Source organism: Ahaetulla prasina, chromosome 2, assembly GCF_028640845.1.
Source record: "Ahaetulla prasina isolate Xishuangbanna chromosome 2, ASM2864084v1, whole genome shotgun sequence".
Taxonomy (NCBI): domain Eukaryota; kingdom Metazoa; phylum Chordata; class Lepidosauria; order Squamata; family Colubridae; genus Ahaetulla; species Ahaetulla prasina.
In genome coordinates, this window is record NC_080540.1 from 148,996,780 (window position 1) to 149,013,720 (window position 16,941).

The following is a 16,941-nucleotide window of genomic DNA, read 5'->3' on the forward strand; positions in this document are numbered from 1 at the left end:
TGGGTTCTCATCTGGGGTGGGGGGGGGAAATGGAGCCGGAGACGGAGGCGTTGTTGCAGGAAGCGCACGAGAGCATCGAGGCGGCGCGTACCTACCGCCGGGAGCTGCAGCAACGCCTCAAAGGGCTGCACCTGGCTCGCCAGCAGGTAACGATGCCGGGGCTCGATGCAGCCGGCGCCCGCCTGGAGAGCTTTGTCTTGCGGCGATGGGTGTGTGGAGAGCGGATGTGCGGGGGAGCCTGAGGAATGTACGCTCTTCGTTGCAATGCCTTGGTCTCCTTTTGAGCTGGAAATAGCGGGCTCCCTGGTTTGAGTTTTGCAAAGCGCTGCGGCATATTACTCGAGCTGTAGACTCCCTCCTGCAAAAAGATCGCCGGAATGGCTCGGCGTTCACCCTATATAAAGCGTCGTTTGCCTTGCCCCTGCAGTTCCCCTTCTTACGGGCTAGTTCGCAGGGAGAACTTTCCTTGGGAGCCTAAGTATTGCTTCTTTTCGCCCTGTACAGTAGTAGTGGCTGCTTCCAGCCTGAAGGGAAATTCAATATAATCCCAGAAAGTTGGAGTGCCGTCTGTTAACAATTTGAAGCATGCTTGGGGTCCAAAAGAAGTGGGCTGAGAATTTAGAAGGGTTATTTCATAATAGATGAAGTATTGCTATGATGCTGGCAAGAAATAAATAGCACCAAAAGGAACTCTTGGCTCTCAATTTCCGACTCCTCATCTCTAAAATGGCAAAATATACCCTCGATTTTTATTTGTGGGCTGAAACTTGCAAGGATTGGAAGCCTTTTAGGTAAGTTTGTGAGGAGGAGCATTGCAGAACGAATGATGTGGAAGGATAATATTAGCTCCAGTACTCCAGTATTGTTCCCTCTAGTTAGTTTACATTTTGTTTTTATATTTTGAAATAAATTACTTATACAGGTAGCCTTCGACTTAAAACCATTTGTTTGGTGACTGTTTAGTTACAATGGCACTGAAAAAGGTGACTTATGATAGTTTTTCACACTTAACTACAGTTACAGCATTTCCAGTCACATGATCCAAATTTGGACTCTTGGCAACTGGCTCATATTTATTTTTATTTATTTATTTATTTATTTGTTAGATTTATATACCGCCCTTCTCCCGAAGGACTCAGGGCGGTTTACAGCTAAATAAAAATAAGATTACGAAACTTAAGAAATAATTTAAAATCTAAATTCAATTAGGCCGAAAGATAAAAGAGTAATAAAACCATATTAAAAACCAAACTTTAAAATACGTTAGGCCAGCTCTGCACGATAAAACAAGAAGGTTTTCAGCTCGTGTCAAAAGGTCCGGAGGTCGGGGAGTTGGCGTATCCCTGGACGCAGCTCATTCCAGAGGGCAGGAGCCCCCACGGAGAAGGCCCTCCCCCTGGGCGTCGCCAGTCGACATTGTTTGACTGACGGCACCCTGAGGAGGCCCTCCCTATGGGAGCGCACATGTCGTTGGGAGGCTATTGGTGGCAGCAGGCGGTCCCGTAAATAACCCGGTCCTATGCCATGGAGCGCTTTAAAGGTGGTAACCAGTACCTTGAATTGCACCCGAAAGACCACTGGAAGCCAGCGCAGCTTGCGCAGGAGAGGTGTTACATGGGAGCTTCGAGTCGCTCCCTCTATTACCCGCGCAGCTGCATTCTGGACCAGTTGGAGCCTCCGGGTGCTCTTCAAGGGGAGCCCCATGTAGAGAGTGTTACAGTAGTCCAGGCGGGAAGTGACGAGGGCATGAGTGACCGTTTATGAGGGTTACAGTGTCCTGGGGTCATATTATCACTTTATGCAACCTTCTGACAAGCAAAGTCAATGAAGAAGCCAGATTCACTTAACAACCATGTTGCTAATTTAACTGTGCTAATTCACTTAACAACTATGGCAAGAAAGATCGTGAAATGGGGCAACCCCCACTTAACAATCGACTTGAATGGAAATTTTGGGCTCAATTGTGTAGTATTAAGGACTGCCTGTATATTGATTTTTATTGCAGTGTTATTTCCAGGTATGATTGATGCCGTTTATGAAGGGAAAAATGCAAATTGATTAAAATTTCTATAGATTTCTGTTAGGATGATTTCTTTATTAGGATTAACTCGTATTACAAAATACTGTATGAATACTTTCACTTTATGTATAGGTACACAAACATCAGGCAACATATTTTTAAAGTTTTTGAAAGTGCTCACATCAGTCGAGAGTTTCTCAGTCTCTCCCTTACTCACAAGTTTTCATTTCCTTCATATATAGGGCCTCTGGTGGCTCAACGGACTAAGTCTGTCTGTTATTAACACAGCTGCTTGCAATTACTGCAAGTTCAAGTCCCACCAGGCCCAAGGTTGACTCAGCCTTCCATCCTTTATAAGGTAGGTAAAATGAGGACCCAGATTGTTGGGGGCAATAAGTTGACTATGTATATAATATACAAATGGATGAAGACTATTGCTTAACACATTGTAAGCCGCCCTGAGTCTTCGGAGAAGGGCGGGATATAAATTCAAATTTTTTAAAAAAATATTGTTTTACAATTTGATTTTCATTCCTTTTGTCTGATGAAACATCTTAAGGTGCTTTGTCATATGATATTCAATCTACATTCATTCAGCACCCTTTCATTCAGTCTTACCCCTACTTCTTGTTTTAGGGCAGACATGTTAAGAAAGCCATCTCACTGCTTCCAGTTTACTTGTATGTTTATCCTGATAACCAATTCTCCCTGCCATAAAACAGAACTCAGAGAAACATATAAAAGCCACTTTTGCTTCTTTAACATTTAAGCTGTGGAACAGACCACATACGTACCACTGCCTTTCTACCAAAATTTCCATGTTTCCATACAGAAACCTGGACTGATTTTTGCCTTTGTATGTTTTTGTATATTTTTGAGTGTATTTTTTAACACTGTCTATAACTTGCAAGTAGTTCATTCTGTTTTCACAGTCAAACACAAACTTCTTCAGTATTAATGCTGAGATTCATATATGACAGATCTGACTCTATGACCCATGAATTTAACATTTGCAGTAATCATTCAAGTTCTCAGTCAATAATAATATGGCATAGTCATGTTCAGAACTACATACATATTCATATTCCTAGCCAAGATAGCTTTAATCACAAACATTCCTTACACATTATTTAAGACATTCATTAAACAGTCAAGGGGTATCCTATATTCTTGTGTCATTCTATGTTTGGTTTTAAACCATGAAAATTTGTATAATACTAAAATCTGTTTACTTCGTTTTTTGATCAAATATCCATGTAAGATGCCAGTCTCCATATTTTGATATTACCAACTAAATAACATTAAAAATTATATACGGAGGTAGGAGGGAAACATTGTGCCCAGACACCCATATTTACAGTTCTTACAGTTCTTATGAAGACCAGGTAGATGGGTTACTTACAGTTCTTATGAAGACCAGATAGATGGGTTCTTATGAAGACCAGGTAGATGGGTTACTTACAGTTCTTATGAAGACCAGATAGATGGGTTCTTATGAAGACCAGGTAGATGGGTTACTTACAGTTCTTATGAAGACCAGATAGATGGGTTCTTATGAAGACCAGGTAGATGGGTTACTTGCAGATCACTCGCATCCTGGACATAAACTGTTTCAACTCCTACCCTCAAAACGACGCTGTAGAGCACTGCACACCAGAACAACTAGACACAAGAACAGTTTTTTCCCAAAGGCCATCACTCTGCTAAACAAATAATTCCATCAACACTGTCAGACTATTTACTGAATCTGCACTACTATTAATCATTTCATAGTTCCCATCACCAATCTCTTTCCACTTATAACTGTATGACTATAACTGGCATGGCTTCTTCGGCGGCTCGGGAGTTCATGGCTTCCATGATGGCCATGGACCTGACTCAATTAGTTGACCGCCCTACCCACGTCGGGGGTGGCACCCTAGATTTGATTTTTATCTTTGGCCAGTGGTTGAATGATCTGATTTTAAGGGATTTAGTTGTTGAACCTTTGTCATGGTCAGATCATTCCCTCCTTTGTCTAGACTTTCTGACCGCCACCCACCACCGCAGGGAGACGGACCAATACGTTGGTTCCGTCCCAGGCGCCTGATGGACCCTGAGAGGTTCCTGACGGAGCTTGGGCCGTTTCCTGAGAATCTGGCCCACGGCACGACTGAAGAACTAGTCGTGGCCTGGGAACGGGCTGCGGCTGGAGCTTTGGACCGTGTCGTGCCTTTGCGGTCTCTGACCCGGCGCCGATCTTAACCAGCTCCTTGGTTTTCCGAGGAGCTGAGGGAGATGAAACGCCTAGAGAGTGTCTGGAGATCCAGCCGCTCCGAGGCTGACCGGACACTAGTTAGGTCCTATAGTAGGACCTACCTAACCGCCCGGCTGCCCTGTTTCGGGTGACCCGCTCCCTCCTTCAACAGGAGGGGCGGGGGGACCCATTACTAGGGCGTGCCGAGGAGTTTAACGGTTATCTATACGACAAAATCGTTCAGCTTCGGGACAGATTGGATCAAAATTGGATAGATCCAGGCGAGGGTTCCGAGGCCCGTCTTGTTGAGGCTGTTTGGGATAGCTTTGATCCTGTGACTCCCGAGGACATGGACAGGCTGCTGGGAAGGTTGAATGCCACCACATGTTTACTGGACCCGTGTCCCTCCTGGTTGGTGCTGGCCACACAGGAGGTGACACGAGGCTGGCTCCAGGGGATTACAAATGCTTCTTTGCGGGAGGGAGTCTTTCCCGCTGCCTTGAAAGAGGCGGTGGTGAGACCTCTCCTCAAGAAGCCTTCCCTGGACCCAGCTGTTTTAGGTAATTACCGTCCAGTCTCCAATCTTCGCTTCATGGCGAAGGTTGTAGAGAGTGCGGTGGCATGTCAGCTACCTCAGTATCTGGATGAAACTGTCTATCTAGACCCGTTCCAGTCCGGCTTCCAACCTGGTTACAGTACTGAGACGGCTTTGGTCGCGTTGGTGGATGATCTCTGGAGGGCCAGGGATAAGGGTTACTCCTCTACCCTGGTCCTATTATTTATTTATTTATTTTATTTATTTATTTGATTTTTATACCGCCCTTCTCCCGAAGGACTCAGGGCGGTGTACAGGCAACAATAAAATACAAAACACCACAATATACAATTTAAAATACGAATTAAAAAACTTATTATAATTAGCCTAGAACCTTAAAATTTATAAAACCAAACCCCATTTAAAATTAGTAGAAAATTTAAAATCGATAAAATTTATGTAATTTAAAATTTAAAATTTAAAATATAAAATATAAAATTTAAAATTTAGGCCAGCCCCGCGCGAATAAAAAGGTATGTCTTCAGTTCGCGGCGGAATGTCCGAAGGTCAGGTATTTGACGTAAGCCTGGGGGAAGCTCGTTCCAAAGTGTGGAGCCCCACAGAGAAGGCCCTTCCTCTGGGGCCGCCAGCCGACATTGTTTGGCGGACGGCACCCTGAGAAGTCCCTCTCTGTGAGGCGTGCAGGTCGGTGGGAGGCATATGGTAACAGCAGGCGGTCCCGTAAGTACCCAGGCCCTAAGCCATGGAGCGCTTTAAAGGTCGTAACCAACACCTTAAAGTGCACTCGGAAGGCCACAGGTAGCCAGTGCAATCTGCGCAGGAACGGTGTTACGTGGGAGCTACGAGCTCCCTCTATCACCAGCGCAGCTGCATTCTGGACTAACTGAAGCCTCGAGTGCACTTCAAGAGCCCATGTGAGAGCATTACAATAATCCAAGCGAGAGGTAACGAGCGTGAGTGACTGTGCACAAGGCATCCCGATCAAGGAAGGCGCAACTGCGAACCAGGCGGACCTGGTGGAAGGCCATCCTGAGACGGCCGTCAAATGATCTTCAAGCGACAGCCGGTCATCCAGGAGGACACCTAAGTTGCGCACCCTATCCTTTGGGGCCAATAACTCGCCTCCAACAGTCAACGCGGCTGCAGTTGACTGAATCGGGATGCCGGCATCCACAGCCACTCCGTCTTGGAGGATTAAGCTTGAGCCTGTTTCTCCCCATCCAGACCCGTGACGGCTTCCAAACACCGGGACAGCACTTCAACAACTTCATTGGGGTGGCCGGGGTGGAAAAATACAGCTGGGTGTCATCAGCGTACTGTTGGTATCTCACCCGAAGCCACTGATGATCTCACCCAGCGGCTTCATATAGATGTTGAACAGCAGGCGAGAGAATCGACCCTGCGGGACCCCACAAGTGAGGCACCTCGCGGCCGACCTCTGCCCCCTGTCAACACCGTCTGCGACGGTCGGAGAGATAGGAGGAGAACCACCGATACACGGTGCCTCCCACTCCCAATCCCCCCAACCGGCGCAGCAAGATACCATGGTCGATGGTATCAAAAGCCGCTGAGAGATCTAATAGGACCAGGGCAGAGGAGTACCCCCTGTCCCTGGCCCGCCAGAGATCATCCACCAATGTGACCAAAGCTGTTTCCGTGCTGTATCCGGATCGAAAGCCGGACTGGAACGGGTCTAGATAGACGGCTTCATCCAGGTATTGGGGTAGCTGTCACGCCACAGCACTCTCTACAACCTTCGCAGGCGAAGGTTGGAGACTGGACGATAGTTACCCAAAATAGCTGGGTCCAGGGAGGGCTTCTTGAGGAGGGGTCTCACCACCGCCTCTTTCAAGGCGGCAGGGAAAACCCCTTCCAACAAAGAAGCGTTGATAATCCTCTGGAGCCAGCCTCGTGTCACCTCCTGAGTGGCCAGTACCAGCCAGGAAGGACACGGGTCCAGTAAACATGTCGTGGCGTGAAGCCTCCCCAACAACCTGTCCACGTCCTCGGGAGCCACAGGGTCAAACTCATCCCAAACCGGTTCAACAAGACGTGTCTCCTCTCTCTCGCTTGGATCATCCCAATTTCGGTCCAGACCGTCCGGAGCTGAGCGATTTTATCGTATAGATAACCACTAAACTCCTCGGCACGTCCTGCAAGGGTCATCCCGCACCTCCTGATGAAGGAGGCGGGTCACCAAACAGGGCGGCCGGGCGGTTATCTGCCGGCGCAATGAGGGTGGGCGTAGGGCGCCTCGCCTCCCTCATTGCCACCAGGTAGGTCCTAGAATAGGACCTAACTAGTGTCCGATCAGCTTCGGAACGACTGGACCTCCAAGTGCTCTCTAGGCGTCTTCTCCGGCGTTTCATCTCCCTCAGCCCCTCAGAGAACCAAGGGGCCGGACGAGATCTGCGCCGGGTCAGAGGCCGCAAAGGCGCGACACGGTCCAGGGCCCCAGCCGCGGCCTGTTCCCAGGCCGCGACTAGTTCGTCAGTCGTGCCGCGGGCCAGATCCTCAGGGAATGGCCCAAGCTCCGTCAGGAACCTCTCAGGGTCCATCAGGCGCCTGGGACGGAACCAAGTATTAGATCTCTCAGCGGCTTTTGATACCATCGACCATGGTATCCTGCTGCGCTGGCTAGAGGGGTTGGGAGTGGGAGGCACCGTTTATCGGTGGTTCTCCTCCTACCTCTCTGACCAGACGCAGACGGTGTTGACAGGGGGGCAGAGATCGACCCCGAAGTGCCTCCTGTGTGGGGTGCCGCAGGGATCGATCCTCTTGCCTCTCCTGTTCAACATCTATATGAAGCCGCTGGGTGAGATCATCAGTGGTTTTGGGGTGAGATACCAGCTGTACGCTGATGACACTCAGCTGTACTTTTCCACCCCAGGCCACCCCGACGAAGCTATCGAAGTGCTGTCCCGGTGTTTGGAAGCCGTACGGGTCTGGATGGGGAGGAACAGGCTCAAGCTTAATCCCTCCAAGACGGAGTGGCTGTGGATGCCGGCACCCTGGTACAGTCAGCTGCAGATGCGGCTGTCCGTCGGGGGCGAGTCATTGGCCCCGATGGAGAAGGTGCGCAACTTGGGCGTGCTTCTGGATGGACGGTTGTCTTTTGAAGACCATTTGACGACCGTCTCCAGGAGAGCTTTTTATCAGGTTCGCCTGATCTGCCAGTTGCGTCCCTTCCTGGACCGGGATGTCCTATGCACGGTCACTCATGCTCTCGTTACATCTCGCTTGGACTACTGCAATGCTCTCTACATGGGGCTCCCCTTGAAGAGCATCCGGAGGCTCCAGTTAGTCCAGAATGCGGCTGCGTGGGTTATTGAGAGAGCAGCACGTAGCTCCCATGTAACACCTATCCTCCGCAGACTGCACTGGCTACCTGTGGTCTTCCGGGTGCTCTTCAAGGTTTTGGTGACGACCTTTAAAGCGCTCCATGGCTTAGGACCGGAATATTTACGGGACCGTCTTCTGCCGGCTTCAATCTCCCAGTGCGTTCTCACAGAGAGGGACTCCTTAGGGTGCTGTCAGCCAAACAATGTCGACTGGCGGCCCCCAGAAGGAAGGCCTTCTCTGTGGGGGCTCCTACCCTGTGGAACGAGCTTCCCCCTGGACTCCGACAATTGTCTGACCTTAGGACCTTTCGCCGCGAACTTAAAACCTATTTGTTCCGTCTCGCTGGATTGGCTTGATTTTTTAAAAAAATTTTTTTTTAATTTGATTAATTGGGGTTTTAAATTTTTAATAATTTATAGGGTGTAACTGTGTTTTAGTTTTGGCCAATTGAATGAGTTTTTTAAGGGTTGTTTTTAATATTGTCTGTTTTCCTGTATTTTAACTGGCTGTTCACCGCCCTGAGTCCTTCGGGAGAAGGGCGGTCTATAAATTAAAATATTATTATTATTATTATTATTAACTTGTTGCTGGCAATCCTTATGATTTATATTGATATATTGTCCATCAATTGTGTTGTAAATGTTGTACCTTGATGAACGTATCTTTTCTTTTATGTACACTGAGAGCATATGCACCAAGACAAATTCCTTGTGTGTCCAATCACACTTGGCCAATAAAATTCTATTCTATTCTATTCTATTCTATTCTATTCTATTCTATTCTATTCTATTCTATTCTATTCTATTCTATTCTATTCTATGAAGACCAGATAGATGGGTTCTTATGAAGACCAGGTAGATGGGTTACTTACAGTTCTTATGAAGACCAGGTAGATGGGTTACTTACAGTTCTTATGAAGACCAGGTAGATGGGTTACTTACAGTTCTTATGAAGACCAGGTAGATGGGTTACTTACAGTTCTTATGAAGACCAGGTGGAAGGATTATTTCATATAGCACAATGGATGTCTGCCTATTTGGAGAGGGAAGAGAAGTAGCTAAAGGGTGGCTGGTATCTCAAGAGAAATGAGCATTTTCTTCTCTCCGGCTCTGCATGATGGAGTTGGAAGAGTCTCAAAATTAGCCTAGTCCAATGTTCTGCTACCTAAAGTATCTCCAATGTCACTGATGCTTCTGAGTATCATTGTCATAGCTGTTCAGTTTTATCTTAATTCTCTCCAATGAAACAGACTTAATCAGCTCTTTGGGTAATCTGTCCTGCCTATGGTTCTTACTGTTAGGTTCCCCCCACCCTAAAGAATTTATAATGGAATGGAATGGAAGAGGGAAGAGGATAGAATAGACCATGGAGGTCTTCAGAGTTGGAAGGGCCCAGCTTGGATTTCTCTTAGATTAGTTTCCATCTGTTGTTTCTTCTCTTGCCTTTGGCTGCTTTGGAAAATAGGTTGATCTACTTCATCTTTGAGGGAACTGGAATCTACTTTCCTATAAGTTTTACCCACAGGTTTTTTTTTTTTACTCAGCTCTGTCTTCTGTGATGCCCTTCAGATACTTATAAATTGCTACAATATTCCCCCATCATCTGCTCATTTTATGAAATAAATATATTTAGCTATTTCCATTGTTTCCCTTAGAGCTTTTCTAGATACTCAGCATCCTGATGGCTTTAATTTGAATGCATTCAAGCTCTCGCTGTCCTTAAATGTTGTGCCCAGTGTTCTAAATGCAGCCTAATTAACATTGAATATAGTAGAATTATTATTTCCTCAACCAGTGCTTCTAGGACTACTAAATGCTTTTTTTAAAAAAAAAATAAGTGCATCATATTGCTGACTCATATTTAGTTTGTATTCCATTAAAAGGCTAAATTGCATATCAGTTTTCTGGGAATCAATCCCCCCTCCCTCCCTCCCTCCCTCCCTCACATACACACTTCAAATGTCTAAAGTGCAAGATTTACATTTCTTTTAATTACATGTTGTTTTAATTTATTTATATGCTATAAATATTATTTTGTTAGATCTGTATCCTGCCCATTTCTCCAGAAACTCGGATAGTGTGTATGGGTATCTTCCTTATCCCTTAATAAATGTTGTACCTTGATGAACGTATCTTTTCTTTTATGTACACTGAGAGCATATGCACCAAGACAAATTCCTTGTGTGTCCAATCACACTTGGCCAATAAAATTCTATTCTAATAGGTAGCCTACAACAACCAATAAGGTTGGTCTAATAGAAAAGATTGGAGCAAAAACTTCCATAGTTTGGGTGGACTTGAATCTGAGTTTCCCCATCATAGTTCAGATTTTAACAATAACAGTAAGTAAATATGTGAACCAGATGGATTTTTTCCCTCCTTTCTCTCTATGCCTGGTTTTTCTGTATGCAGAGCAGAGGTTAACAAGTGGAATATTTCTGGTTGGCTTCACCATTTCCAACAGCAACCATTTTATGATTAGTTGTGCCCCACTTCTCCACTACGCTCATTTTGTGGTTGCACCCATCATACTTTTTCAAAATGCAAAATGCACTGACTGAACCGACCCAGCGTATCAACAGGGCTTCTCGTAGTCTGTGTAGTAAGTAGTGTTGTAGCATGAACTTCAGTGCAGATTGCACGTCTGATAGCCTTTGTGATCTGTACGGTGAGTAAAACAGAAAGTTTGTGTTCAGTGATATATAAAGATGTTCTGATCTACAAGAGGGCAATGATACGATCCGTTTTTTCATATAACTTCATTATTGCTATGTGCTTCCATGGTGATTTTTCTAAAGGGGAAGGAAAGACAGTGTCAACTTCTTAGTAAAAAAAAAAAATTGGCTTAGTTTTGCCTTAATTTGGCCATGCTTGCTGACAGTTGTAGCCCCGGTACATATTGAGGATGCCAGACTGGGGAAGGCTGATTTACTAAATGAATTTCAATAAGTCTCATCCCTGGCTAATGAGCCCATTCTGTTTTGTGCTATAGAACGTTATAGAAGGACACTTACTATTATTTCAAGATCAGTATTAGAATGATACTGTGCCTGCAGATAGTCTTAACCTTTTTGGCATCCCCCATCTGGCAACTGAGTCATATTTATGACAGCTGCAGTGTCCCCAGAATCATGTGATCACCTTTAGCGACCTTCTGACAAGCAATGTCAATGGGGAAGCCAGATTCACTTAACAACGTGTTACTAGCTGAATAACAGCAGCAATGCACTTAACAATTGTGGCAAAAAAGGTTGTAAAATGGGGCAAAATTCACTTAACAACTGTCTTGCTTAGCAACAGAAATTTTGGGCTCAGTTGTGGTCATAAGTTGAGAAGTATCTATATATCCATGTCTACATTTCAATAATAAGGCTCTATTTACATTTTGAAGTATGGTGTGAGCCAATGGTTGGATTCAGATTTTTTTACTACCAGTTCTGTGGGCGTGGCTTGGTGGGTGTGGCATGTCTTGGTGGACATGACTTGGTGGGTGTGGCAGGGAAAGGATACTGTAAAATCCCCATTCCCTCCCCACTCCTAGGGGAAGGATATTGCAAAATCTCCATTCCTACCCCACTCTGAGGCCAGTCAGAGGTGGTATTTGCCGGTTCTCTGAACAACTCAAAATTTCCGCTACCGGTTATCTAGAACTGGTCAGAACCTGCTGAATACCATCTCTGGTGTGAGCATATCCTTCCAATTTGAGCAAATCAGTCTACAGAAAAAAATTAGAGTATCATATTTTCTATCAGACTGGTTTATACTTGGATGGAAAACCACTGAGGAATTTCAAGGCTATAGATAGACCAGAAGGTTAAATTAAATCAGAGAGGACATTGGAAACAAATAATATCTGTACTGCTGTAGAAAATTGGATGGATGCATTTATGAAATCGCCAGGAGTCAGTCTTGAGTCATAGGATTTTTATCTTCTATAATTTTACCAACGGATTGATCTAGGTTGGGGTTAAGGATAGTTGAAATTCTGGATTTTCAGTTTAAAGACTGCACATATATTTTGTCTTAGCATTAAATGCAAAAACACAAAAAACCCACTCGTACTTCCCATTTAGCCTCCATTATTAATTAAGAATAGTTTTAATCAATTGTGTGACATGTTAGGACCTTTTTTTAAATTTTGTAATTACTTGCAGTAAGCAGAAGGTGAAAAATCTGAGTGAATTTGAGGACGGTAGAATGTTTATAAATGTGACCTGTCTCAATTCTGGCTACTTACAAAGAGTTTCTTCCATGGTGCCATGGTCCTGTTCTTAATCATTATCTTGTCATTTGTGAAGAGTAGCACTAAAGGTAAAGGTTTCCCCGGCCCAGTTATGTCCAACTCTAGGGGGCGGTGCTCACCTTCGTTTCCTTTGTCCAAAAACGCTTCCGTGGTCATGTGGCCGGCATGACTACACACCAAGGCAGACGGGATGTTGTTACCTTCCCACTGAAGTGGTATCTATTCATCTACTTACACTTGCATGCTTTTGAACTGCTAGGTTGGCAAGAGTGGCGGCAAGTAACGGCAGCTCACCCTTTTGTGCGGCCCTCAGGTCTCGAACTGCTGGCCTTCTGGTTGACAAGACCAGTGTCTTAACCTACAAACCACCATGCCCCCTATGAAGAATATGTACCTGAATACATACATGTGTTTTTGGATGATAATGTTGTAGATCAATAAGATCCTGATCAGTTGCTAGCATAACTTTGGTTGTTCTTCCTCCATTAACTTTAGCCCTATTTCTGCATTGTAGTCCAGTTCATTGCAACTAATTCCTGCATCCTCATACTTGCTCCAATCACAACTTCTTCCTACTCTAAAGTCTTCTGCTGATGTTTTGCAGCAATGGGACAGGGATTGATAGCAATTAGAGAGAAAGGAAACCTAGCTATACTTTTCCCTCCTACTCCTATAGAATGCTATTGTCATGCATGGCCATACCACTATAGCTTTTGTTATGTGATGCTCTATTTATCCACCACAGCGTGAAGAGTTACATTCATATAATCCAGATCTTTCCGCCAACCTAGCAGTTTGAAAACACATAAAAAATGCAAGTAGAAAAATAGGGACCACCTTTGGTGGGAAGAAACGGTGTTCCGTGCACCTTTGGTGTTTAGTCATGCCGGCCACATGACCATGGAGACGTCTTCGGACAGTGCTGGCTCTTTGGCTTTGAAACGGAGATGAGCACCCCCCCTAGAGTCAGGAACGATTAGTACATATGTGCGAGGGGAACCTTTACCTTTACCTTTACCTTTAACCCAGATCTAAGTCACCAGGGTTCTAATGTCTACCCTTTTCAGTACCCATTTCATAGTCTCATGTTCAAGACTTAAAAGAACTTTAAAAAAAAGAGAACATAATTATTTCATCTTTCCTGCCACTTCTGTGGGTTTGGTGTTTTTTTTTTAACATACAGAGGCATATACTTCCTTCTTTGAATCATGGAGACTTGAAATAATAAAACTAACTGCAGAGGGACTACAAAATCCTACAAGTGTAACATAAAGAGGAAGTCAGTTTTGCATAACCTGACCAATGTAATGTATCCTGGGTTGTTTTTTAGTACTTAAAGAGATCAAGGAGCTACTTCTGGCTGGTTTTGCTCAGCTTTTCATTATGATAAGCCTTTTCCTCCTTGTAACTGTTCATGACTATTTCTTTCCTAATCAGAATTTTAAAAATTGGACAAAATCTTATGGTGCCGACACACCCTGCCTTTGCACTTCTGTACACTATCTGATTTTGTTTTAGGTTCCTTCAATTAAAAAAAAAATAGATACATGAAAACTTTTCAGGTTGGAGGACACTTAAGTACATTACAGTATGTTTATTTTTTCTTTTATTCAGAGCCCCACATAGATCCTCTTAGGCCAGAGGCATCCAACCTTGACTACTTTAAGACCTGTGCACTTCAAGTCCCAGAATTTTCCAGCCACAATAAGAATAGAATAGAATAGAATAGAATAGAATAGAATTTTTTATTGGCCAAGTGTGATTGGACACACAAGGAATTTGTCTTGGTGCATACGCTCTCAGTGTACTTAAAAGAAAATATACCTTCATGAAGGTACAACACTTACAACACTTGATGATAGTCATAGGGTACAAATAAGCAATCAGGAAACAATATCAATATAAATCGTAAGGATACAAGCAACAAAGTTACAGTCATACAGTCATAAGTGGAAGAAGATGGGTTGATGGGAACAATGAGAAGAAGAATAGTAGTACAGATTTAGTAAATATTTTATTTACTATTTACTATTTAATAGTTTATTTACTATAAATAATAAATAGGATAGCTGGCTGGAGAATTCTGGGGGTTGAAGTCCACAAGTTTTAAGGTTGGAAACTCCTACTTTAGGCATTATTTGAGTTTGGGGGGGGATGATGAATGACTGCTCAGATAAAATGACAACTATAAGTTGAGATGCTGTAGATGTAGAACATTCTAGTTAATGTATCCAGAACCTGTATTCTTTCTGCATTAAGGCCTTTTTGCACTAAGTTATATCAGGTCCATAGATAAATGGCTAGAAAAAAAAGGATTAAAACTAACTCATTTTTGAATATACATGTTATTGTTACACATATTCCTATGTTTGGTTTATGGTTACTCACTGACACACTCACAGGGTCAACAGCCACACTCAAATCACTTTCAACCTAACCCTGAGGCACAACCCACTTTTTTTTGGAATGCAAGGAGATCTAGTGAATTTAAAATAACATCAAAACTTTACTGGTTGCAATGTACATTTGCTCTTTCTGACATGCACACGTACACACTTACCTATGTCCTCCTCAACTAGGTATTAGCCGAAAGGATGGAAGCTACCAAGCTGGGATCCAGAGATGACTCAAAGAGTGGGCTGGCTTCAGGATGTCTTTTATCCCCCCAAATTCTCACATTGTTGATTCTCAAGATCGGCAGCTCCACTTGCCTTGATTTTCAAGTTGGGTAGCTATTGATGAGATTTGGGGAGGGGGTTTCCCATCATGCTCAAGCCCAATTTCTTTTGTCTGGTTCAGGTGATATTTTTCCTTTGTTTCCTTAATAGATTTGTTCCTTCTTATCTATCTGCTTGTTACCTATCTCTTGATTCCTGGCGTACACTCTGCTTATATGTCTGCTTCATCTTTAGGTATGGCAGCTTCAGCATAGTCTCACACTATGAACTCTTTTTCCTTGCTTTTAGATTGTTTTGGCATCAGATGCTACACCACAGAAAAGGGTGAAGGCCAATACTTGGGCCACCATCTTTCCCTCCCCTTTCCCAGCTGAGTGTGGTCCATTAATTAGACTTGAAGGTTAACGTGACATTTAAAGTGGCTCCTTTTTTGGATTTGCAGAAGTTGGACTTTGAAGCCTTGCTTTCTTGGAGGTTTCAGTTCTGATTTCATTTGAAATTGCAGCTGTACTGAGTTCAAGGATAACTCTGGTCAATGAGATATGCATAACAACTCGTTCCTGTGGTTTATATGTCATGAGAACATGGCCTTGCTAGACTGGATATAAAGGAGTGTGTGGGAACCTGGAACTGACTCCAGGGTAAACATTCTTTCTGGAAGATGTTTTCCAAACAACAGTGAAAAATTGCTTCAAAATACCTATTTTGAAATTGAAGTATTCTTCTTGGAATTCATTTCCTGCTGTTTCTTAATCTGCATTATCTGTTTCTTTCTTGAGTTAATATTGAGACGAGAAACATCTGGAATTGGGCATCATAGCAAGCTGAAATGTGATTTATTTGGAAGGGGGTTTTGCGATGCAAGTAACAGCTGTCAATTTATAAACCATGATTTATAGCTTAAAGCAGAGATCTCCAAACTTGGCAATTTTAAAACTTGCTGGCTGGGGAATTCTGGGAGTTGAACTTCCTAAGTCTTGAAATTGCCATGTTTGGAGACTCCTGGCTTAAAGCATGGCACTGCAGAAGTTGTTAAGCTGCAGCTTAGAACAACCCTAGCCAGTACTGAGGGATGTTGGGAGTTGCAATTCAACAACATCTGTAATGCTAAAATTGCCTAAATCCAGACCTAGGTTGTATTAGTTCTGTGGCTTGTTTCAGTAAACCATGGCCTGACACGACATGTGACTCTAACAGAGAAAATTTTACGGGTACAATTGGTCCTTTGTGGAATGGATGAGAATGTATCATGCCCAATTATTTCTTCCTTTGTGTTTATTCTGTTTCAAATTTGAGATAATGTATTTATTAAATTTTTATGCTGCCAATCTCCCCTATAAGGCAACTCCGGGTGGTTTACAGATATAAAAAGTTATTAAAATATTAAAACTAAGCAAATTAAAATTTTGCGTACTTGGCAGTCCTAAATATATTTTGGCTAGAGCAAGTTGCATACATTCAAAGGATCTTAATTTTATGGCTGAATTCATACATCATGCAAACCCCAAAAGTGGTCCAATTGGTGATAGCTTAAAATGTGAATCCGACCTTTATTACTTGAAAATGGCAGCTTACAGCAAGGCTGTTAGAGATTTCCTGTGAACAGCTTACTGCTATAATCGTGAATATTTTTATGTGATAAACAAGGAGGCAGTTGGAGGAAACCACAAAAAGAATTCAGACTGGTGTGGGGCTGCTGAATTTTTGGAAGAATCTGATTTTCTTCAGTTACTTTATGGGGCCATGGTTTGGTGAAGCAAACTCATTCAATCCAAAATATGTTTTAATTCACCTGACATGCAATGGTTGATAAGACCAAGCAGGCTGACCAGCCTTCTTGCTAGCAAATTCAGTGTGGTAAGAGCCT

General features: G+C 43.6%; 1 protein-coding gene across 2 annotated transcripts in view; it reads left to right on the plus strand.

Moving 5' to 3' along the window:
* CRLF3 (cytokine receptor like factor 3) overlaps window positions 1-16,941 on the plus strand; it is a 39,499-nt gene continuing 22,558 nt past the window's right edge. The window contains exon 1 of one of the 2 annotated variants that reach the window (XM_058170222.1): window positions 1-146. In XM_058170222.1, coding sequence (XP_058026205.1) covers window positions 30-146 — 117 coding nt within the window. In that variant the 5' untranslated portion in view covers window positions 1-29. Of the gene's footprint in view, window positions 248-16,941 lie in introns of both variants that reach the window. The other variant, XM_058170223.1, reaches the window with a different exon arrangement.